At 48.4% G+C, this 23,545-nt stretch overlaps 1 protein-coding gene across 1 annotated transcript in view; it reads left to right on the top strand.

The window, feature by feature from the left end:
• Window positions 1-21,177, top strand: part of GRK1 (G protein-coupled receptor kinase 1) — a 28,848-nt gene extending 7,671 nt beyond the window's left edge. Inside the window, exons 2-8 of the mRNA XM_063138646.1 lie at window positions 6,609-7,314; window positions 13,113-13,240; window positions 14,719-14,876; window positions 16,494-16,577; window positions 17,008-17,132; window positions 19,744-19,945; window positions 20,341-21,177. Coding sequence (XP_062994716.1) covers window positions 6,625-7,314; window positions 13,113-13,240; window positions 14,719-14,876; window positions 16,494-16,577; window positions 17,008-17,132; window positions 19,744-19,945; window positions 20,341-20,636 — 1,683 coding nt within the window. The 5' untranslated portion in view covers window positions 6,609-6,624 and the 3' untranslated portion in view covers window positions 20,637-21,177. The remainder of the gene's footprint in view (window positions 1-6,608; window positions 7,315-13,112; window positions 13,241-14,718; window positions 14,877-16,493; window positions 16,578-17,007; window positions 17,133-19,743; window positions 19,946-20,340) is intronic.
• The last annotated feature ends 2,368 nt before the right edge of the window (window positions 21,178-23,545 follow it).

Raw genomic sequence — 23,545 nt, 5'->3', positions numbered from 1 at the left:
TATGCCACTGTGCAGCTAACTTGGGCAATCCTCCATCCCCAGATGAAGGGAGGGGCGCTGACTTGCAGCATCTCTGTTCCCAGCAGCAGGATCGGTTTGCCCCCCCCCCCGACATTTTGCAAGGACATCACTCCTTTCCAACCCCTTGATCGTTTGGTTGACCTTTGCTAGATGCGCAAAACCTTTTCTTTTTGAGGTGGTGTGACGGGAATGGTAAACAGGGTTCCAAAGGTCAGCAGTCGCACAGTCTCATACGAAGGTTTAATTTCAGTCCCTTTCCTAATAATCCCTAAAATAGATTTTGCCTTTTTCAAGGTTGCTGCACCCTCGATTTACATTGTCACTTTATGCGCCATGACCCCAAGATTTCTTCTCTGGTTCATCACCCGTTCAAACTCCATCAGTCTATCTGTGACGTTTGGATTTATTTATTTTGTCCCAGTTCACATCATTGTCTATCGGGTGTGCAGAACCTTTTTCATCCCGCGGGCCAAATTCCATCTCAAGCAAGCTCTCGGGGGCCTCCTTCCACTGGTGGGTGGGGCCAAAGGCAAAACATATTTTAGCTTCAAGCATTTCTTGCCAATATCTACTCTTTAGGAGGGGGTGCGTGGAAACACGGCACCAAAGTCAGGAAACCCCCACCAGTTGGTGGTTGGGAGAATGGGGCATGCCCAGATTGCACCCCTCCCAGACAGGATGGATTTGCCCCCCAGGCCTGAGACACCCCTGATTTACACGGACTTATGTGTAAGTCCGTGTAAACCAGGACTTGCCTCTGTGCCATTTTGTTGCCCATGGATCCAATTTTCAGAGATCCTTTTTCCAAACCATGGAAGAAATATGAATACTTGTACAATGCATTAGAGGAGTATGTGGGGGTAGGTGGGTATTAAACACCCACCTACCCACTCCTCAGCTCCATTGCTTCAAAGTTTTGTTTCTTAATTAGAAGGCCTGATCGCAAATCTCCTAGGAGTTCTCCTGCGCCCTAAATCTGTTGTGCCTCAGCTTGGGATAGAGCTGGAAGAGGAGGAACAGCTGAGCCCAGGCGTGTGTGTGGGGAGGGGCCCTTCACAGGAACAGGCAGAAGCCAGCTGCAGGCCAACGCAGCTGACAGCAATCCCTAATCACCACAATCCCAATATAAGACCTGCCGGAGGACCTGAGCGGTGCTGGAAGCAACTGTGGTACTCCTGTGCTGTTGGTCCTTACATACCAACTCCTGAACATAGCCTGATCTTGGAACTGATCTCTGACTATTCTTTGGCACGTTCCTGAACCTCGTATTGTTTAGGGTGACCCTATGAAAAGGAGGACAGGGCTCCTGTACCTTTAACAGTTGCATAGAAAAGGGAATTTCAGCAGGGGTCATTTGTCTATATGGAGAACCTGGTGAAATTCCCTCTTCATCGCCACAGTTAAAGCTGCAGGAGCTATACTAGAGTGACAAGATTTAAAAGAGGGCAGGGCACCTGCAGCTTTAACTGTGGTGATGAAGAGGGGATTTCACCAGGTGCAACATGCATACAAATGACACCTGCTGAAATTTCCTTTTCAATACAACTGTTAAAGATACAGGAGCCCTGTCCTCCTTTTCATAGGGTCACCATAGTATTGTTTGACCCTGTTTCTGACAGATACTTTTGGTTTTCGACCTCGGACTGTTTATTGACGTTTCCAGCCTGCTTACCTCACTAACACCAGTAACCAGTTACAAAAGAGGGCAGGGCTCCTGCAGCTTTAACTGTTGTGATGAAGAGGGGATTTCACCAGGTGCTGCATGCCTACAAATGACACCAGCTGAAATTCCTTTTCTTAAAAATACAGGAGCCTTGTCCTCCTTTTCATAGGATCCTATGCAGGATCTACACTACAGCTTTATAACAGTATTGACAACTGTTGGGGCCCAGGACACATTCCATATACTGTTTTCAAACCACTTTCAAAGTGTTATATCCTGCTGGGTGTAGATCTGTCTATGTGGGGGTTATTTTTATTGTACTGGATCACCCCAAAGACTCCTAGCAAATTAGGCAAGAGTTCTGTGCACACAATGGCATAGAAAGGCTCCCTCTTCCAACCTGCAGATTCCTGGATTTTCCACCCCACACACCCAGATTGTGGGGAGCTTTGACCCAGGCCCAAAAGGCCCGTTCACCTTGTCCCAGTTCACTCAGGTTAATCCTCGGCGTTCATTCATTGAGCAGCGGAGATGCCCTGACAGACTTAATTACTCCACCGCCACCCTTGTTAGGTCAAAGGACGCCTGTGCAAAAAGCAGCTCTGTCAAGTTGGCGCTGATGCAGAAGGCAAGAACAGACCTGCCGGCTGTTGGGTGGAGATCCAGGAGGGTGAGGAGTGGAAATATAGGCCGCTTGGAGGGTGGAAAGTCACACTCGGAGAAGGCAAAGGGCGTTACCTTGCAAGAAGAAATGAAAGGTCGACCTGGAAAACAAATTTGAGAGTGATGGGCCAAGAACTCTGTCCAAGTTTCTTTCCCACCCTGGCGCCCTCCAGATGAGTTGGACTAGCCCAACCCATCTGGGGTGCGCCAGGGTGGGAAGGCTGCATATACAACCATTCCGTGGGGGCAGTGGAGGCAAATATGATGTCCATTTACCTGGACTTAAAGAAACTCATTTCTGAGTAAAAATGAACTTTAGCTATGCGGCGGTAGATAAATATAAATAATAATAATAATAATAATAATAATAATAATAATAATAATAATAATACCCTAGTCCTTCGATTCTAAGACACACTTTTTTCCCCATATAAACAGCTCTAAAAATGGGGTGCGTCTTAGAATCGAGGGTGTGTCTTAGGGTGTGTGTTTTTCTGTTGGTGGTACTTAAATTAGTGTGCATCTTTCAATCGATGGTGTCTTACAATCGAAGAAATACGGTAATAATAATAATAATGGTGACCATATGAAAAGGAGGACAGGGCTCCTGTATCTTTAACAGTTGCATAGAAAAGGGAATTTCGGCAGGTGTCATTTGTATATATGGAGGACCTGGTGGAATTCCCTCTTCATCACAACCGTTAAAGCTGCAGGAGCTATACTAGAGTGACCAGGTTCAAAAGAGGGCAGGGGACCTGCAGTTTTAACTGTTGTGATGAAGAGGGAATTTCACCAGGTTCCCCATATATACAAATGACACCTGCTGAAATTCCCTTTTCAATACAACTGTTAAAGATACAGGAGCCCTGTCCTCCTTTTCATATGGTCACCCTAATAATAATAGACCTATTTAGCTGCGCTCCGTGAATCGATGGGGGATTCTTTCTCAACTGCAACTGCCCATGGTATGCCAGGAAGTGTATTCCTGTTACTTTTTGGGGGGAGGAGATAAAAGCTTCTCAGCCTCCCCGGTTTGCTTAACTGGGCCCTACGACAGAGGGGTGCCTTTTCCAAAACCCAGAACGTGTGAAAGGGATTGTTTTGGGGCGTAAAAGGGCGCTTGGATGCCTCAGTGCTCCATGGCCCTAGTGTGGAAACAACCCATGGCTTTCGCCCTGTATGGGTCCCTGAAGATGGATTTCGCGTCATAAGAGGAGGGCGCCACGTTACGTTATATCTTTCCTTCTGGGAGATGCTGAACATTTCGTGGCCGTGGGCTAGAGAATTTGGCCCTGCCCTTTGGAAGGACATACTCTCTATAGGTGCGGTTCCCACTGTACCTGTCCTCTGTTGCCTCGGAGAGCAGAATTAAACCCAACGGGGGAAAATGGCAGGGAAACAGATTTTGGCTAAGCATTAGGCAAAGCCTCCTGTTCGGCAGTGGAACCAAGATTATTATTATTATTATTATTATTATTTATTTATATAGCACCATCAATGTACATGGTGCTGTACAGAGTAAAACAGTAAATAACAAGACCCTGCCGCATAGGCTTACATTCTAATAAAACCATAATAAAACAATAAGGAAGGGAAGAGAAAGCAAACAGGCACAGGGTAGGGTAAACAGGCACAGGGTAGGGTAAAACTAACAGTATAAAGTCCGCACAACATCAAGTTTTAAAAGCTTTAGGAAAAAGAAAAGTTTTTAGCTGAGCTTTAAAAGCTGCGATTGAACTTGTAGTTCTCAAATGTTCTGGAAGAGCGTTCCAGGCGTAAGAGCAGCAGAAGAAAATGGACGGAGCCGAGCAAGGGAAGTAGAGGCCCTTGGGCAGGCGAGAAACATGGCATCAGAGGAGCGAAGAGCACGAGCGGGGCAATAGTGTGAGATGAGAGAGGAGAGATAGGAAGGAGCTAGACCGTGAAAAGCTTTGAAGGTTAACAGGAGAAGTTTATATTGGATTCTGAAGTGAATTGGAAGCCAATGAAGAGAGTTCAGAAGCGGAGTAACATGGTCAGAACGGCGAGCCAAGAAGATGATCTTTGCGGCAGAGTGGTGAACAGAAACCAACGGACTGATGTGAGAAGAAGGAAGGCCAGAGAGAAGAAGGTTGCAGTAGTCCAACCAAGAAATAACCAGCGCATGAACAAGCGTCTTGGAAGAAGAGACAGACAAAAATGATCGAATCCTGGCAATATTATACAGGAAAATGTATTATACAGGAAAATGGTGGGCTCTCCGTCGCTGGATGCAGGAGTTCAGCCTTCTCTAACCTGGTGCCCTCCAGATGTTTTGGACTTCAACTCCCATCAGCATGGCCATTGGTCGGGAATGCTGGGAGTTGTAGTGCAAAACATCTGGAAAGCACCAGGTTGGGATGGCCAGGCTGCTCTTGTTGCCTCTTAAATTTTACTTCCTTCATTGAGCAGGGGTTCAATTGGATTAGGGTGACCCTATGGAAAAGAGGACAGGGCTCCTGTATAGAAAAAGGGATTTGTATGCAGGTGCCATTAGTATGCATGCAGCAATTGCTGAAATTCCCTCTTCATCACAACAGTTTAAGCTGCAGGAGTCCTGCCATCTTTTGTATCTGGTCACTCTAGGGTAGGGCTCCTGCAGCTTTAAGTGTGCACAGGAGGCAGACAATGTCAAGAGAGGGACCCACGAAAACCCACAAGTGCCCAGGAACGAGCGTGCAATAAAACGCTCATTTGATGGAGCTCATTATGTAAAAAATATATATGATAAAACATAGTCTAAAAAATGTAATGTACAAAAAACTAAACAGTTTAAACAGCTAAAAACAATTTCAATAAACATTTTTAATAACAGACCTGTTCATGACTACTGAAGTAAGAGCTCCATTGTATGCCATTAAATGCCTGGGAGTAGAGGACAGTCTTAACTTGGCGCCATAAAGTTGTCAGTGCTTGGCACCAAGCAGGCCTCAGTAGGGAGATCATTTTATCAATTGGGGAGCTACCACTGAGAAGGCCCTCTCCCTTGTTTCCACCTTCTGAGCCTCTCTTGGAGGTGACACTCAGAGGAAGGCCAAAGATGTTGATCCTAGAGTCTGGGTAGGTAGCTAGTTCTGACTGTTGTCCATCTGACATCTGTACGAAGCCATTTTTCGGTCAATGTAGCATTCCGTGGGTTAAAAGACAAGCTGTTAGTCCTGGAAACTCTTAGCACGTTTTACCTTCAACCTCCATACGAACACCAATGAAAAAAGGAGGTTATCCCAGAAGCTCCACAATTCAAGAAGGATGCAGACAAGCTGGAGTGTGTTCAGAGGAGGGCAACCAGGATGATCAGGGGTCTGGAAACAAAGCCCTATGAAGAGAGACTGAAAGAACTGGGCATGTTTAGCCTGGAGAAGAGAAGATGGAGGGGAGACATGATAGCACTCTTCAGATACTTAAAAGGTTGTCACACAGAGGAGGACCAGGATCTCTTCTCAATCCTCCCAGAGTGCAGGACACGGAATAACGGTCTCAAGTTAAAGGAAGCCAGATTCTGGCTGGACATCAGGAAAAACTTCCTGACTGTGAGAGCAGTACGACAGTGGAACCAGTGACCTAGGGAGGTGGTGGGCTCTCCCACACTAGAGGCCTTCAAGAGGCAGCTGGACAACCATCTGTCAGGGCTGCTTTAGGGTGGATTCCTGCATTGAGCAGGGGGTTGGACTCGATGGCCTTGTAGGCCCCTTCCAACTCTACTATTCTATGATTCTATGATTCTAAGAGTCCAAGAAGTTAATATTTCTAAGGATAACAAGTCAGGAGTGAAAATAGATATTGTATAGGTGTACATTGAGGGTCGAAATAACGTTGTTTTCAGATAGTATAAAGACAGCAAAGAGAATTGGTTCCTAAAATAAAGTTCCATGGCTCAGAACTGCTGAAATATGGTAGCAGACAAGCCTCCCCCAACCAGATGCTCTCAAGATGTGGACTACAACTCCCATCATCCCAGCCTGAATGATGAGGTGGTAGTCCATCACATCTGGAGGGCATCATCTCAGGGAGGAAATCGCAATGGGCTGATGGTCACGTACCCTGTTTCAACCCTACCGTTGGCCATGCTTGCTGGACTGATAGGAGTTGCAATCCAGCACATCTGGAGCACATCAGGATGGAGAGGGCGGGAATAAAAACTTAAGAAGATTCATGATGGATCAGACCAGGGGTGTATCTAGTCCAACACTGGTGGTGGTGGGCTCTTTCTCTCCAAAATGAATCTTCTATCCCTTCTTTACAGGTGAGACCACATCAACATGGACATCGGTGGCCTAGAGACAGTGGTGGCCAACTCGGCCTACGTGTCAGCCCGTGGAGATGCCGGCCCCTCCTCAGCGCGGGACAAGAAGATGCGGGCAAAGCTGAAACTGCCCCACATCACCCAGTGTGAGCACCTCAAGGACTCCTTGGACCTGGACTTCAACTTCATCTGCGTGAGGCAACCCATCGGAAAGAGGCTTTTCCAGCAGTTCCTGGAGGAGACGGACGAGTTCAAGGCGGCGTGCGGATTGTGGAAGAGCATAGAGGACTACAACACGTCGGAGGAGGCCGACCGACCCCAGCAGGCCCAGAAAAGCATCAACAAGTACTTTGACTCGGCCTCCAAGGAGTTCTGCTCCTTCCTTGAGGAGAAGGCCATCATGAGAGTGAAGGAAGATGGCAAACACGGTCACGGGAACCTCTTCAAGGAATCTGAGCAGCACCTGCTGAAGTACCTGGAAGCCAACGCCGTCGGCAAGTACAAAGAGAGCCTCTATTTCTTCCGCTTCCTCCAGTTCAAGTGGCTGGAGTCGCAGAGCGTATCGGACGAGTGGTTCATGGACTTCCGAGTGCTGGGGAAAGGGGGCTTCGGGGAGGTGTGTGCCTGTCAGATGAAGGCCACGGGCAAGATGTACGCCAACAAACGCCTCAACAAGAAGCGGCTCAAAAAACGCCAGGGCTATGAGGTGAGGCGACGGGCGCATACTTTATTTATTACTTATTTATTATTACATTTCTGTCTCGCCTTCCTTAGTCTTGTAAGGGACCCAAGGTGACTTGCATGGACATCCTCATCTCCCCTTTGTCCCCACAACAACAACCCTGTGAGGTAGGCTAGACTGAGAGTCCGTGAGTGGCCCAAAGGCACCCAGGGAGCGTCGAGGCCAAGTGGGAACTACAACCCAGATCTCCTGATTCCCAGTCCAACCCTCTGACCACTACACCAGACTGACGTGGTTTGCACGACAAGACACAACAGTCCACCTTGGCTTAATTTACCCATGAGATTTGTTCGTGTCGGCTGGGCCCCATTTTTTCATGACACCCTGGCTTACCATGGCTTGTCATGTCATGCAAACCCAGGCGGCAGGGGTTGTGTGAGAGTTAGACAAATGATCCGTGGGTTGTTTGTTGTTAGACAAACCCTCAAACAATCCGTGGGTTGTTTTAGCCACAGCAAGCCCCCATAGGTAAATTAACCCATGATAAGCTGTTGTGCCATGCGGACAGGCTTACTGGATCTATATCCCTCCTTCCTAAAAGAACTCAGTTTCAGCAACACGAAAAGCATTCTTCTAGCACCAGAATAGACTTTACAAACTCAACTCATTTGCATAAATTTGCATCCTGCATTCTGGAGCTGTAAGCTACCCCAGCCTGGATGTCCTTCTCACTCAGACACTCTCTGTCTCCGGCTTGTGAGTTTTCAGTCTGGCATTATCAACAGTTTTTCAAACTTCTCTTTTTTCAGCCAAAAAGTCTAGCAACTTGTGTGTTCCTGTCTAGCAACTTGTGTGTTATAACGAGAGCAAAATCCCACCCCTCTTCCCATAGGTGTGCATATGGGATGTGCCAGGTGTGCCCAGGCACACCCTAATGTCACTGGAACCTCCGGAAAGTGTGCAATTCCCCTGGGCACACTAATGGCGGCTGCCATTAGCATGCCTGGCGGAATTGCACACTTTCTAGAAGTCCCAAAAAGTGCACTTTCCTCCCCGCCACACACACTGCACACCCAAACGAAATATGCTGTGTGCACGTCTATACCTCTACCAGTTTCCCAACACAGGATTACAGGGCAGAGGGAAAAGCAAGCCAGAACCACAAGAACCATCCAGGATACAGGGCTGAGGGGTAAGGCAGAAGTCCAGACCAAAGAATGTAAGAACCTAGTAGCGCTCAGGAAGGCCTCACTACTCAAGCAAGGTTTAAATGGGACAGGAAGTCCTCTTATACTCCTTCCTGTTCAGGAGCATCCAGAGGCCAGAAAGGGCGGTGGAAGTCAGTCAAGGCCCTGAGGGTAGCAAGCTGCCCAGGAAATCTTTCTGGATGGGGATGGGATGGACTACAAACCCCATCACCCCCAGCCATGCTAGCTGGGGATGATGGGTGCTATAGTCCAAAAATTCTAGAGGGTGCCAGGCTAGGGAAGGCAAGTATAAATGGATGAGAACACATCCTTTTTACCATTTCTCCATTCCCACTTTCAGGTATTTGTCCCGATTCTTTGAAGGGTTGCCTCACAAAATCGACCGTCCAGCCTACACATGCAATGAGCTTTGGACGTCACCTTTTGTGAGGACAGGCAAAACTGATTTCATTTGTCTGTTCCCAGGAGGCAAAAAATAACAATTAATCCTTAGGCCTTCAGCTACTCAGCCAGCGCATGGGGGCCTGAGAACGATGGGCGTTGTGGTCCAACATATTTGGAGGTCACTAGGTTGGGGAAGGCTTAATAGAGCATATACAGAATTTCCTAGCAACCCTATAGAGTGGAGACGCAAAGACCTTGAAGAAAATTTGGCAAAAATTGCCTCTATGCAATCCGCAGTACCACATATGACCATTGTATATCCTTAACAGTTGTGTAAAAGGGAATTTCAGCAGGCGTCATTTGTATACATGCAGCCCCTGGTGAAATTCCCTCTTTGCTCCACCAGTTAAAGATGCAGGAGCCCTGACGTCTTTTGTATCTGGTCAAGAGAGCAGGGATCCTGCAGCTTTCACTGTCGTGATGAAGCGGGGGATTCATAGAATCATAGAATAGCAGAGTTGGAAGGGGCCAACAAGGCCATCGAGTCCAACCCCCTGCTCCATGCAGGAATCCACCCTAAAGCATCCCTGACAGGTGGTTGTCCAGCTGCCTCTTGAAGGCCTCTAGTGTGGGAGAGCCCACAACCTCCCTAGGGAACTGGTTCCATTGTCGTACTGTTCTAACAGTCAGGAAGTTTTTCCTGATGTCCAGCTGGAGTCTGGCTTCCTTTAACTTGTGCCCGTTATTCCGTGTCCTACACTCTGGGAGGATCGAGAAGAGATCCTGGCACTCCTCTGTGTGGCAACCTTTTCAGTATTTGAAGAGTGCTATCATGTCTCCCCTCCATCTTCTCTTCTCCAGGCTAAACATGCCCAGTTCTTTCAGTCTCTCTTCATAGGGCTTTGTTTCCAGACCTGGTTGCCCTCCTCTGAACACGCTCCAGCTTGTCTGCGTCCTTCTTGAATTGTGGAGCCCAGAACTGGACGCAATACTCTAGATGAGGCCTAACCAGGGCCTAACCAGGTGCTGCATGCATAACAATGACACTATTCCCCTTTTCTATGCAACTGTTAAAGGTACAGGAGCCCTGTCCTCCTTTCCATAGGGTCGCCCTACACGCCATCCTACATGTGAGGCTGCAGTGACACAAGCAGACCAGATGCTCGGAGCTGTGTTCCGGCGTGCATGCAATGTTGGACGTTGTTTCATGTGTCTGTGTGCAATCCCGTTCCTGACCGGATGCAGCGTGTGGCAACCCACGTGGCCACCTCGCAACCTCATCTCCTCCCGAAACGCACCCACCGCTGTCAGGATAACCTGCCTCCTTCCCATCCCTGGATTATTTTTAGCCTGAACAAATTAGCCATTCTAATCTCCCGGCCAATTATGCCCCTTAAAGAAGCTTGCGGTTTAGCCACGGTCTCTCGGCGTGGCAGCGTGTCCGGCAGAGGGGGTGTCAGAACAAATCAGCATCAACACTTTTTTCAGCTGGGAGCGTGGCAAGATCAGCTGGCAAGGGGGCACCCTCCCTTTGAGACGTCAGCCATCCTCTGCAATGTGATGTTATTGGAGGAGGAAGAGTGGGTGCATCTCCTCTGTGGTGGGAAGGAGAGAAATCCCCCTGCTGTGTATACTGTATACAGGGCCGGCCTTGCCATGAGGCAGAGCGAGGCAGTTGCCTCAGGCAGCAGATTTTAGGTGTCATAAAAGGGCAGCAAATTGTTAGTTATGTATTTTGTTGTTATTGTATTTCTAATGATTTGGACAAGGAGGTGCAGGGAACTCTAATCAAATTTGCAGATGGCACAAAATTGGGTGGGATAGCTAATACCCTGGAAGACAGAAACAAATTTCAAAGTAATCAATAGGCTGGAGTGCTGGGCTGAAAACAACAGAATGAAGTTTAATAGGGATAAATGCCAAGTTCTACATCTAGGAAATAGAAACCAAAGGCACAGTTACAAGATGGGGGATACTTGGCTCAGCAATACTACAAACAAGAAAGATCTTGGAATTGTTGTAGATCGCAAGCTGAATATGAGCCAACAGTGCGATATGGCTGCAAGAAAGGCCAATGCTATTTTGGGCTGCATTAATAGAAGTATAGCTTCCAAATCACGTGAGGTACTGGTTCCTCTCTATTCAGCCCTGGTTAGGCTTCATCTAGAGTATTGCGTCCAGTTCTGGGCTCCACAATTCAAGAAGGACGCAGACAAGCTGGAGCGTGTTCAGAGGAGTGCAACCAGGATGATCAGGAGTCTGGAAAGAAAGCCCTATGAAGAGGGACTGAAAGAACTGGGCATGTTTAGCCTGGAGAAGAGAAGATTGAGGGGAGACATGATCACACTCTTCAAATACTTAAAAGGTTGTCCCACAGAGGAGGGCCAGGATGTCTTCTCGATCCTCCCAGAGTGCAGGACACGGAATAACGGGCTCAAGTTAAAGGAAGCCAGATTCCAGCTGGACATCAGGAAAAACATCCTGACTGTTAGAACAGTATGACAATGGAATCAGTTGCCTGGTGAGGTTGTGGGCTCTCCCACACTAGAGGCCTTCAAGCGGCAGCTGGACAACCATCTGTCAGGGATGCTTTAGGGTGGATTCCTGCCTTGAGCAGGGGGTTGGACTTGATGGCCTTGTAGGCCCCTTCCAACTCTGCTATTCTATGGTTCTATGATTCTAATGCCAGAGATGGAGAAAGGTGCTTGTGGGCTCTTCTGCCTCAAATATCAAAATAACTTGGATACTACGAAATGGGGGGGGGGCAGCCTTCTGCCTCTCTGCCTTAGGCGGCAAAATATCTTGGGCCATCCTTGCCCATACAGATCCAAAGACACGTGGATGTAGGTGATTATCCAGAAAGGGGCACCACGGCCATGGTTGTCTTATCCACACAATGGTGGTACTGGCCACTGGTGGTGTTCAGACTCACTGCCCTATCCTTATTTTTAAAAATCCTCTAGGATTTCCCTGTTCAGAAATCAGCAGAAACCAATTTTCAATACTCACCATGTGACGGGAATCACATTTCCTGCAGGAAAATGTCACATGTTGGAGTGTTCCTGCCCGTGGCTGGAGCCTTGGTTAGGGGTCCCTTCCCCCCCCCCCCGGTTTTCCCTCCCCCCTAAATTGTTTTTGTACTTCTGCAATCTTTTATCACCTTGCACACTGCCGTTTAGGCTACGTAAGGCCAGTCACACGGAGAATATGAGGATGATTTAAAAGGGGATGTTTCAGCAATGACATGTCACGGGGATGCAAAGATAGCAGAAGTGACAGCCACCCATTTGGATGGCTTTAAAAGGGGGTTGGATAAATTCCTGGAGGCAAAGGCTATCCATGGCTACTAGCCCTGATGGCTATGTGCTACCTCCAGTATTCGAGGCAGTAAGCCTGTGTGCACCAGTTGCTGGGGAACATGGGCAGGAGGGTGTTGTTGCATCACGTCCTGCTTGTTCATCCTTGGCCGATGGCTGGTTGGCCCCTGTGTGAACAGAGTGCTGGACTAGATGGACCCTTGGTCTGATCCAGCCGGGCACTTCTGATGTTCTTATGTTCTTAAGTGGCCTTCAGCATGCTCTAGTGGAGATTGTCAAAAGCCCAATAGAGCTAATTGAACAGCACCGTACTGCATTGAAGAGGTTCGTGTGATTCTCCCTGTAACTGCCAGTAAGTGGTGCTGTTACATTATTATCTTTCCCTGCTCTGAAGGACACAGGAGGTACCAAGATGCTGTGCAGATTCCCATAATTCTGTGATCACATCATGCAAAAGTCCATATCCTCAGTTTCTCAGCTTGCTTGTTTCCTTAAAAAAAAAAACCAATCTAAAACTAAAACGTGCAAGTTTCTAGACCTTAAGGTCACAAAGGCAGGATTATCACACAATGTGCTGGAAATAGGTAGCGAAATCTCAGGAGTCGAGATAAGAGGCTGCTGAGGAGAAACCCAAGCGCTGAGGGGTTGCTGAAGTAGCCTACCTGGCTCTAATCTTTGCCATGCTGTATGAGTAGCAGATTAAATTCTGTAGAAATAGGCCCAGTTTGCTTGATATGCATCATTGACGCAATCCAGGGAATTTTGCTTTTTCTGCGGCTGAAGTCTGCACGGAGCCCTGGTCGTGTCCTAATTCCGTAGCTTGCACAGCACCATCCTGCCACGGAGAAGGGGGCTTTGGAGGCTGAGCGCCCAGAGCCTCCGTGACCCCTTCGCCGGCTTGTTTTCGTTGCAGGGGGCAATAGTGGAGAAGCGGATCCTCGCCAAAGTCCACAGTCGCTTCATCGTCACCTTGGCGTACGCCTTCCAAACCAAGACAGACCTCTGCCTCGTCATGACGCTGATGAACGGAGGAGACCTCAGGTGGGGGGACCTGGCCGGCTGCCTCTTCGGAGCCTTTCTCGCGGATTGAGGGGCTCGTGTTTGGGCAGGGATCAGGGGCTTCTTCTGCTCCCGGAGCAAATGGCTGAGGACCCACTTTTAAGATGTGACCACGGCGCCAATACAGACCCTGCTTCTCACTACCCAGGCCGTTGGTTTGGGGCGGTAGTTGCTGTTCACTCTACCTATACTCCTGCAGCTTTAACTGCTGTGACGAAGAGGGGATTTCACCTGGTGCTGCATGCATACAACGGACACCTGTTGAAATTCCCTTTTCAATACAACTGTTAAAGATACAGGAGCCCTGTCCTCCTTTTCATAGGGTCACCCTATCACAACAGTTAAAGCTGCAGGAGGCCTGCCCTCTTCAGCTAGAGTGAAGAGATACAGGAGGGCAGGGCTCCTGCAGCTTTAACTGCTGTGACAAAGAGGGGATTTCACCAGGTGCTGCGTGCGTACAGAGGGCACCTGTTGAAATTCCCTTTTCAATACAATTGTGAAAGATACAGGAGCCCAGTCCTCCTTTTCATAGGGTCACCCTACCACTGAGCTACAGCAGCTGAGTCATTCCACAATGCCACCATTCTGTCTTCCCCCTACATGCACATCCTCCAACTCTCATAGCTGTAGTCCCACACACCTGGAAGGCTCTGTTAAGAGAAAGCCCATTTTATCTAGAAGCGCTTTTAAAAGTCAGATTTTAAAATCACAGGAAGATGCTTTATAAGACAGATTGACCTCATTTGCACCTAACGACAACCCAGAGTACAGGTTGAGTATGGGTTATCATTGAATCGTGGGCTGTCTTTGAATCATGGGTTGTCGTTACGTGAGAACTATGGTTTAACTATAGGTTGTTAAACACAAAACAACCCAGAATTCACAACCCAACAACAAACCATGGGTTCTCTTCCTGGGTTGTTCATGGTTAACATAGTTATACCATAGTGCAGTGTTTGCACGTAACAACAACCCACAATTCAACAATAACCCACAATTCAATGGCAACTCTCTTTCAACACCTACAAGTCTGGGTTGTCGTTATGTGCAAACCCAACTTTTCTCAGTCTACCCAGTGTTGTCTCCTTGTTCTGAGCGGCTGTAGCACTGCCAAGGTTTCAGGCAGAGAAGGATCTTTCCTCATCACATGCATGTGGCCCTTTTAACCGGAGGACTAGGGGCTGAACGTGGGACCTTCAGCATCCAAGGCTTGTGCTCAGTTAAGCATTTTGAAATTTGAACCCTTGGCTTATACCGGGGGTGGGCATCTTATAGCCCTCCAGACTCCAACTCCCATAATCCCTTACCTTTCGCTATGGTGGCTAGCAATTCTGGGAGTTGCAATTCATCAGCATCTGGAGGGCTACACACATTCCCCACCCCCAGCTTATCAAAATCCAAATTTTGAATTTGCAGAGAAATCTGCGCTAGGAAACGTTCTTTCCTTCCTCCCCACCCAGGTACCACGTCTACAACGTCGACGAGAAGAACCCCGGGTTCTCGGAATCCAGGGCCATTTTCTACACAGCTCAGATCATCTGTGGTCTGGAGCATCTTCACCAAAACCGCATCGTCTACCGAGACCTCAAACCAGAGAACGTCCTACTGGACGACGCAGGTAGGAAGCGGCCCTGGCGGCCTCGTCCGTAAACATTTTGCCTTGGCGTTTGTGAAAGTTGTGGTGAGCGCAAACGAGAACAGTAGCTGGGAAACAGAGCCCATATTTCGCTTTTCTGGCAATTATGCGGCTAAAAAGGGTCTTCTGAGTGGGATGGCCAACTGACCAGGAAAACCAACTGGCTGGATGCTCCTGTGCCTTTATCTGTTAAATTTTCGCGGTGGCAAAAATTGCAGTGATTTTGCAGGGAAACAGCCACAAGGGGGATAGCAAATTCGCTAGCAGCAGAACACAGGTGTGTGGGTGTGGGTGGGTGTGGGTGTGGGTGCGCTAAAATGGCAATCTGGGCAGGGGGCCGGTGGTGGAGTGCACAGACATACTACAACAGGAGCTTGAGCTGCAGGAATAAACAGGTGAAATCTGTTTTGGCATCTGGAGATCATAGAATCATAGAATCATAGAACAGCAGAGTTGGAAGGGGCCTACAAGGCCATCGAGTCCAACCCCCTGCTCAATGCAGGAATCCACCCTAAAGCATCCCTGACAGAGGGCTGTCCAGCTGCCTCTTGAAGGCCTCTAGTGTGGGAGAGCCCACAACCTTCCTAGGTCACTGCTTCCATTGTCGTACTGCTCTAACAGTCAGGAAGTTTTTCCTGATGTCCAGCTGGAATCTGGCTTCCTGTAACTTGAGCCCGTTATTCCGTGTCATGCACTCTGGGAGGATCAAGAAGAGATCCTGGCCCTTCTCTGTGGGACAAACTTTCCAGTATTTGAAGAGTGCTATCATGTCTCCCCTCAATCTTCTCTTCTCCAGGCTAAACATGCCCAGTTCTTTCAGTCGCTCTTCATGGGGCTTTGTTTCCAGACTCCTGATCATCCTGGTTGCTCTCCTCTGAACAGCAACCATCCGCTAATGCCTGCGGTTAAAAGCATAGGAGCAGTAATATGTAGTCAAGTTGGCAACACCTCTGCAAGTCTTCCATAAAACAGGCACTAAAGTTTGCTGGTGTAATTCTAGCTTTGATCATCAAGCTGAAAACAAGCTTACAGTCACTTTGCTAATCCTTGACTTTACAGGAATACACCGGGGCTGGTCATGTTCATGGCCTCAACCTCAGTCCCACATCCAGAATGGCTCCACCAGCCTTCCCCAACCTGGGACCCTCCGGATGTATTTATTTATTTATATACCGCCCCGTAACCAAAGCTCACTGGGCGGTTTACAACTTGGCTGGCTGAGGGATTCTGGGAGCTGTAGTCCGACACATCAGCAAGTTGGGGAAGGCTGGATGAAACAAAAACAAAACAAAAATCAAACTGGCTTTTGAAAGAGGCTAAAAATTGGTGCTAGACAAAGGTGGTGATGGTGAAACACTAGTCTTTAGTGATTTCATGAGGACTAGTGGATTGTTGTTGTTTTTAAGTACCATTCCTAATTAGGTTTGCTAACTGGATTTAAAGTCCAGGGTGCGTAAAAGATTAACAGTTGCCTTCGAGTTTTAGTAACAGGGCTTTTTAAAAAAATCAGATTTGACATTTCAGATTAGAATTTCTAATTTTTCCCCTATTTGTGCATTTAGAAAATTGTTTTCAGGTTTTCTTTCTCTCCTCCACCAGGGCACGTTCGGCTTTCGGATCTAGGCTTGGCAGTGGAACTGGATGAAGGAAAAGACAAGACCAAAGGCTACGCGGGTACCCCAGGTGGGCAGTGTGTGTGTGTGTGTGTGTGTGTGTGTGTGTGTGTGTGTTTGGAAGGAAAAGGAAAGGAACCTCTTGTGCAAGCACTGAGTCATTACTGACTCTTGGAGGGACGTTTTCTTGGCAGGCCTTATAGCGGGGTGGTTTGCCGTTGCCTTCCCCGGCCATGATTACCTTTCCCCCAGCTAGCTGGGTACTCATTTTACCGACCTCGGGAGGATGGAAGGTTGAGTCGACCCGAGCCAGCTGCCTGAAACCAGCTTCTGCTGGGATCGAACTCAGTCCGTGGGGAGAGTTTCAGCTGCAGAAACTGCTGCTTTACCGCTCTGCGCCACACGAGGCTCTTGTGTGTGTGTTTAGGAGTTGGCAAAAAAAATGTTTCCCCATCACGCTACCAGCCTCGGATCACTGCTTCCTTCTCTCCATCCCATAGGATTTATGGCTCCAGAGCTTCTCAAAGGGGAGGAATATGACTCAAGCGTCGATTATTTTACACTGGGAGTAACGCTATTCGAGATGATCGCAGCGAAAGGACCGTTCCGTAGTCGTGGGGAGAAGGTAGGACTCTGACAGCGCCTTAGGACAGCCGTGGTGGCTGGGAATAGTGCACACCTGGAGGGCAGCCACTTGGGAAAGCCAGTGGGGGCTGGTGGCTCCGATGTCAGTGGGGTGGTGAATTCCCTCCAGGTTTCAGCCTGAGTCAACTTGAGTAGCTCTTTTAGAGTCTGGACTGGAATCCAGAGGGAATTCAACACCCCACTGACATCGGAGGCACCACCCTCCACGGCCCAAAACCTTTCCAATGTCTTCCACTCACAATTCAACTACCGTATTTCTTCGATTCTAAGACGTACTTTTCCTCAGTGCTACTAAACATCTCTAAAAACGGGGTGCATATTAGAAGCGTGGGTGCGTTTATTATTTCTTAGAATCAAAGCTTTTTTTCTGTTGGTGGTACTGAAATTAGTGTGCGTCTTACAATCGATGGCGTCTTACAATTGAAGAAATACGGTATTTATTTTATTTATTTAAAATTATTTTTAGGCTGCCTTTAAGAGTAAAACCTCTTGAGGCAGCACATGGGATTAAAAACACACACATCAAAAGTGTACAAATAGGCAAATAAATATGCAATAAGAACAAAAGAAGAGCCCTGATGGATCAGACCATGGATCCGGCGTCTAGCACTCGGTTCACACAGTGGCCAGCCAGCACCCTCCCACCCATGTTCCCAGCAACTTGTGTTCATAGGCTTACTGCCTCTGGAACTGGAAGTTGCACTTAGCCATCAGAACTAGTAGCCGTTGATCGCCTTCTCCTCCAGGAATAAAACTTTTCCTCCAATAAAACACTATGAAAAATAAATTCCGCCGATAAAATCTGCAGCCCACAGATTATGGGAGGAAGGCCAGCTTATGTTTACGGATGAATAATAATTAATATTTATGTATCCCCTTTCCTTCATTCTCAGGGTGCTTCACAAATGTTATTTCAGTAATCCCAGCATAGCAGCATAGTATGGCCACCCGGTAATATTATCCCCACAGTACAGATGGAAAGACTGAGGTGGAGAGGAAGCCTCAGCGACACACCAGCCCTCCACAATGTCATGGCCAAGAAGTGAACTCTGAACCTGAGCCTGATAGAGTTTTGAGCTAAGCTGCTTTGGGACATCATCATCATCATCATCATCATCATTATTATTATTATTATTATTATTATTCTACATCGCCTCATAACCAAAGCTCTCTGGGTGGTTTACAAAGATTAAAAACCATTAAAAATACAGTAAACAAAGTTTAAAAACCATTTACATAAAAACAAGCAGACCATACACACAGAGGCAACATATATCTAAAAATGACCTGATCAACCATTGAGCAGGGGGTTGGACTTGATGGCCTTATAGGCCCCTTCCAACTCTACTATTCTATGATTCTATGAATCCAAGGACTGATTAAACCACATCCTGTGCTGCCCAAATGCCTGAGAAAAGGGAAAGGTCTCAAACTGGCGCTGAAAAGATCACAATGAGTATTGTGCACTTTTCATCCAGCTGTTTGTGTGTGGGGGGGTGTCCCCCCATAAACTCTTTGTGTTTGGGGGGGGTCTGTAACTGAGTAAAGCCAGGGGTTCCACTATGAATGCCACTTCCTCGCTCTTGCTACATAAAGATCAATGCCACAAGGATGAGGTGGCAGTAAGGTTGCTGACTGGGAGTGATGGGAGTTGTAGTCTGACACAACCGGAGGGCACCAGGTTGGGGGAGATTGATCTAGGACAATGGGGCTTGCATGGCGGGGATGGGGGACTGCCCACTGGATCAGGCCATGATGGGGTGCTACCTGTTAGGACGTCCCAGGACCACGAAGAGCACAAATGGGACAGAGCTACGAAACTTGTTTTGGGTGTTAAACGCCCCCCATTTGCTGACCCACCAAGGTCCCCCGCCCCATCTTTTCTCTTTTCCCCCTAAGCTAAATGATCAAGTAAAATGACCGAGGGGCTGGAGCATCTCCCCTATGAGGGCAGGTTACAACCGCTGGGATGGTTAGCCTGGAAAAAAGGAGGGTAAGAGGAGACATGACAGAGGTGTACGAAATCATGCATGGGGTGCAGAATATGGAGAGGGAGACATTTTTCTCCCTCTCTCAAAAAACTAGAACCCAATGGGGTCATCCCATGAAGCTGATCGGTGGGAGGTTCAAGACAGCTCAAAGGAAGGACACAGCGCTTCTTCACACAGCGCAGAGTTAAACTATGGAACTCACTACCACAAGATGTAGTGATGGGAACCAATTTGGATGGATTTTAAAAGGGGGTTGGATAAATTCCTGGAGGAGGAGATGGCTATCAAGGGCTACTAGCCCTGATGGTTGTGTGCTACCTCCAGTATCCGAGGCAGTAAGCCTGTGTGCACCAGTTGCTGGGGAACATGGGTGGGAGGGTGGTGTTGCACCATGCCCTGCCTGCGGGTTTCTTGAGCGCAAAATGATGGACTAGATAATAATAATAATAATAATAATAATAATAATAATAATAATAATAAATTTATTTATTTATTACCCGCCTCTCCTTTTGGATCGAGGCAGGGAACAACATTAGAACAGGAATCAATACATCTTAAAAATGCTCTCACGTCTCCTCCACCTCACCCCATCTGCTGCAGGTGGAGAACAAGGAGGTGACGCGCCGTATCCTGAACGATCCTGTGACCTACCCGGAGACATTCAGTGCTGAGTGCAAGGCCTGCTGCGAGGGGCTAATGACCAAAAACCCGGCCGCACGCCTCGGGTTCAAGAATAACGAGTGCAGCGAACTGAAGAGCCAGCCGTTCTTCCAGAAAATGAATTGGGGACGGCTAGAAGCAGGTAACATCCTCCAGGCTGGGTGGGCGACATGACCCGAGGGTGGGGAGGTGGGGGGGATTCAGTGGAGGCTGGTGGCTCCGACATTGGTGGGGCTGTGAATCCGCTCTGGGAAGGGATGGAGGGCCCTTCAGCACCTCAGATAGCTCCTTTAGACTTCTAGAATAGAACAGAATAGAATAGAATAGCAGAGTTGGAAGGGGCCTACAAGGCCATCTAGTCCAACCCCCTGCTCAGTGCAGGAATCTAACTGGTTCTGTCTGAAACCCGAAGTGGATTCACAGCCCCACCGACGTCGGAGCCGCCAGCCTCCACTAGGTGGATCCCCGCCTTTTGTTTCCATGCACCCCAAGGAGTCCTGATGTGCACCCAGCCTCTGCCCCTCTCTCCCTCCTCAGGGATGGTCGACCCCCCTTTCGTGCCCGACCCCAAAGTGGTGTACGCCAAGGACATCAGCGACGTGGGTGCCTTCTCCACGGTGAAAGGCGTCTTGCTTGATGACACCGACAAAGCATTCTATGACGACTTCTCAACGGGCAACATCCCCATCCCTTGGCAAGAGGAGATGGTTGAGACGGGGATCTTTGGCGAGCTCAACATCTGGGGCGCCAAGGGGTCCGTCCCGCGAGACCTGGACCGCAACGCTCCCCCCGATTCCGCCTCCACCAAATCTGGGACTTGCCTTTTGCTCTGAAGAGAGGCAGATGAGCCACGCCCGGGACTCCCGCTGCCCCCATGGCCCCTGGCCACCTCCGGCTCTTACGGAACGAGGGGTCATGTAACAAGGACACGATTTCAGGCTATGATCAATAGCCACTTGGTCCTTCTGGAGCTGGGGAAACAAGCCAGGAACCCTAACACACGGCCTTGCTTTCTCAAACAAATTCAACTCAACTTCCCCCTTTTGGATCCAGTGCAAAAGCCCGTGAAGACATCTGGTTTCAGCCTCCCTCCACCACCTCTAACCACTAAGCTTCACCCTTCATAGAATTGGGGCATGCACCCTGAAGGCCCTTTCATCCCTTCAAGTAACTGACCGGCTCTGGTTTGTACTCCCTGGACTATTTTGAGGCTCAAACAGAGGTTCTGAATGAGGATTGCGGAGTTCTGCTTCCGGTTCGTGGGTAGGAAGAAGAAACTACCAGTTAATGGTGCAGGAGAGAGGAAATTATCATCCAGAAAGAAGTTGGAGGGCACATACTGGTCCCAGTTTCGCACTGGGACTCCACATTCCGGTTCTGAAGAAAGAACCAAAAAAATGATACTCTTGTCATCAGCATTGTAATTTCTAGAGCATTTTATTTCTTTTGTTCCTTACTTAATTTTCCCTCCCAAGCCCTTTGGGAGTTAGATGTGTATGAGGCAGGGCAAGGAAGGATCAGGAAAAGGCCGGAAAATTCAGCGTTAACAACTGTTTGGGCACCCAGCTCTAATGGACAGCGTCTTTTTGGCAAGGTCGGGGAGTCAGTAGGGTAGAGTAATAATAGGCAAACTTATTCTCTGCCATAGGAGAAGAAAGTCTTGGCCTCCTTATGTGGAAACTGGGACGGGCACAGCTCTGGGATGCACACCAGCAGGTGAAGAAATAAAGCCACACACATACACACACATACATACATAGACTACAGTCATTTCTGAGTCCAGCCTCCAAATTGCATCTTTAATCCGCTACAGATGCTCCCACGAGGGAGTGACAGTCACACACCATGCGCAAAGCCTCAATTAACATCACAGCCAAATTTGGGATATTCCAGTCTCTCCCAAGCTGGAGCCCTCCAGCCACTGAGAAGAATGGGAGTCGCAGTCCAGCACATCTGCAGTCCAGCACATTGGAGAGTGTTCTAATTTTCCTTTGAAAGCAAGATTCTAGCCATGGAAGCAAAGCTAAGCTCAGAAGTGCACTGATCTTCCTGAAGCCAAAAAGAACAGCTTGGAAAACTTTCCGGTTATAAACAGGGCAGGGGTTCAGCACCCTCCGCCGTTCCCGGCCCTTCTCTGCAGGATGCAATCAGCAAAGGGTGCTGGTTTTGCGTAATGTATACAGGGTAGCAGTTTTCTGCACCTGATACAGAATAGGAGTTCCCTGAGGAGGACAGAGTTTTGAGCACACGCGCAACTCCGTCTGTATGGACGTATCTGCCTTCCGCAGACATATGAATTTCAGCCGACCAACCTGTTGTAAAGATTATGGCTCCCACCTAATTCAGCAAATTGCAACTGACTGCGCGTATCGATTGATTGCCTCCACCGATTAATCTCTGCATTATTTGCATTTGAATAAAACAATAGTTCAGAACCCAGAAAGAGCATTTTTTTCCCCGTTCTTAGATGATGCACCCAAACCAAGAACCGTCTTGGGGGGTGGGTGGGCGAAAGGAAAAGGAAAGGAACCTCTCGTGCAAGCACTGAGTCATTACTGACTCTTGGAGGGACGCCAGCTTTTGCTGACGTTTTCTTGGCAGGCCTTATAGTGGGGTGGTTTGCCGTTGCCTTCCCCGGCCATTATTACCTTTCCCCCAGCTAGCTGGGTACTCATTTTACCGACCTCGGAAGGATGGAAGGCTGAGTCGACCCGAGCCGGCTGCCTGAAACCAGCTTCCGCTGGGATCGAACTCAGGCCATGAGGAGAGTTTCAGCTGCAGAAACTGCTGCTTTACCGCTCTGCACAAATGCCCTCCACACCATCAGCAATGGGCAGAATTATTATTTTTTTAAGAAGTAAATTACAGGGCCATTCCCTCCTGGCACTCAGGATCAGAATTGCAGCTGGAAGGATTGTGGTGAGGGGGGATTAGGTTTCCCACACACACACCAATCTGGATCGGCAAAGGCACAACGCCTGCAATTCACTTTTAAAAAGTCGTTCACACGATCTCTTAATAATTAGACAAAGGGCCCTGCTTCTAGTTTGATCCTTAGAAGAAGCCCCCTCGACTGCCGGGGTGTGCAACCTTAGTCCCATGGGCCAAATGTGGCCCCTCCCCTTCCCCTTTCTTCCAACTTCTGAACATTTGGTACTTTCCAAGCTTTGGGGCAGTTTTACCCCTTATTCTAAAAAGTTCAAATGCCTCTCCTAATAAAGCTTTAGTTACTGGCAGTAAAATTTTTAAGCTAAAATACGCTGGTATTTTTAGACCTGCCCCCCACACCGCTGGCAGCATCTCTAGAATGGATTACTCAATTAAACCTGGGTTTGAATGACCATCAGGAGGTTTTGGGGGCTGTGTCTCTCCCTCACGGTCCTCCATACCTGACAGCCACGGACAGTGTGATACAGGCACCGACGTGCCACAGATTCTGATCAGGATGGACCGTTTCTCATTTTCCCGATCTTAAGTCTGCAACGTCCCTTTCACACATCTGTGTGCTTGAAAAGTCGTACACTTTTTTTCCTGCACACTGTCCCCCCTCACCGATGTACGCATTTTGCCCTCAGTTTCCCCTGATATGTGCATTTTTTTGTGCATTCTTTGATCGGAGACCTGCATCGCAGCTAGGATTGCCATACATCCCAGGAAACTGGGAATGTCCCAATTTCCAGAAGATTCTGAAATGCCCCAACCGGCTGGGCAAGAATCCCGGATCCCTGGTCCAGCTGGCCGG

The sequence above is a fragment of the Elgaria multicarinata genome, chromosome 11, assembly GCF_023053635.1.
Source record: "Elgaria multicarinata webbii isolate HBS135686 ecotype San Diego chromosome 11, rElgMul1.1.pri, whole genome shotgun sequence".
In the NCBI taxonomy this organism is placed as follows: domain Eukaryota; kingdom Metazoa; phylum Chordata; class Lepidosauria; order Squamata; family Anguidae; genus Elgaria; species Elgaria multicarinata.
Note: the sequence above shows the minus strand (reverse complement) of the source record. Positions and strands in the feature narration are given on the sequence as shown.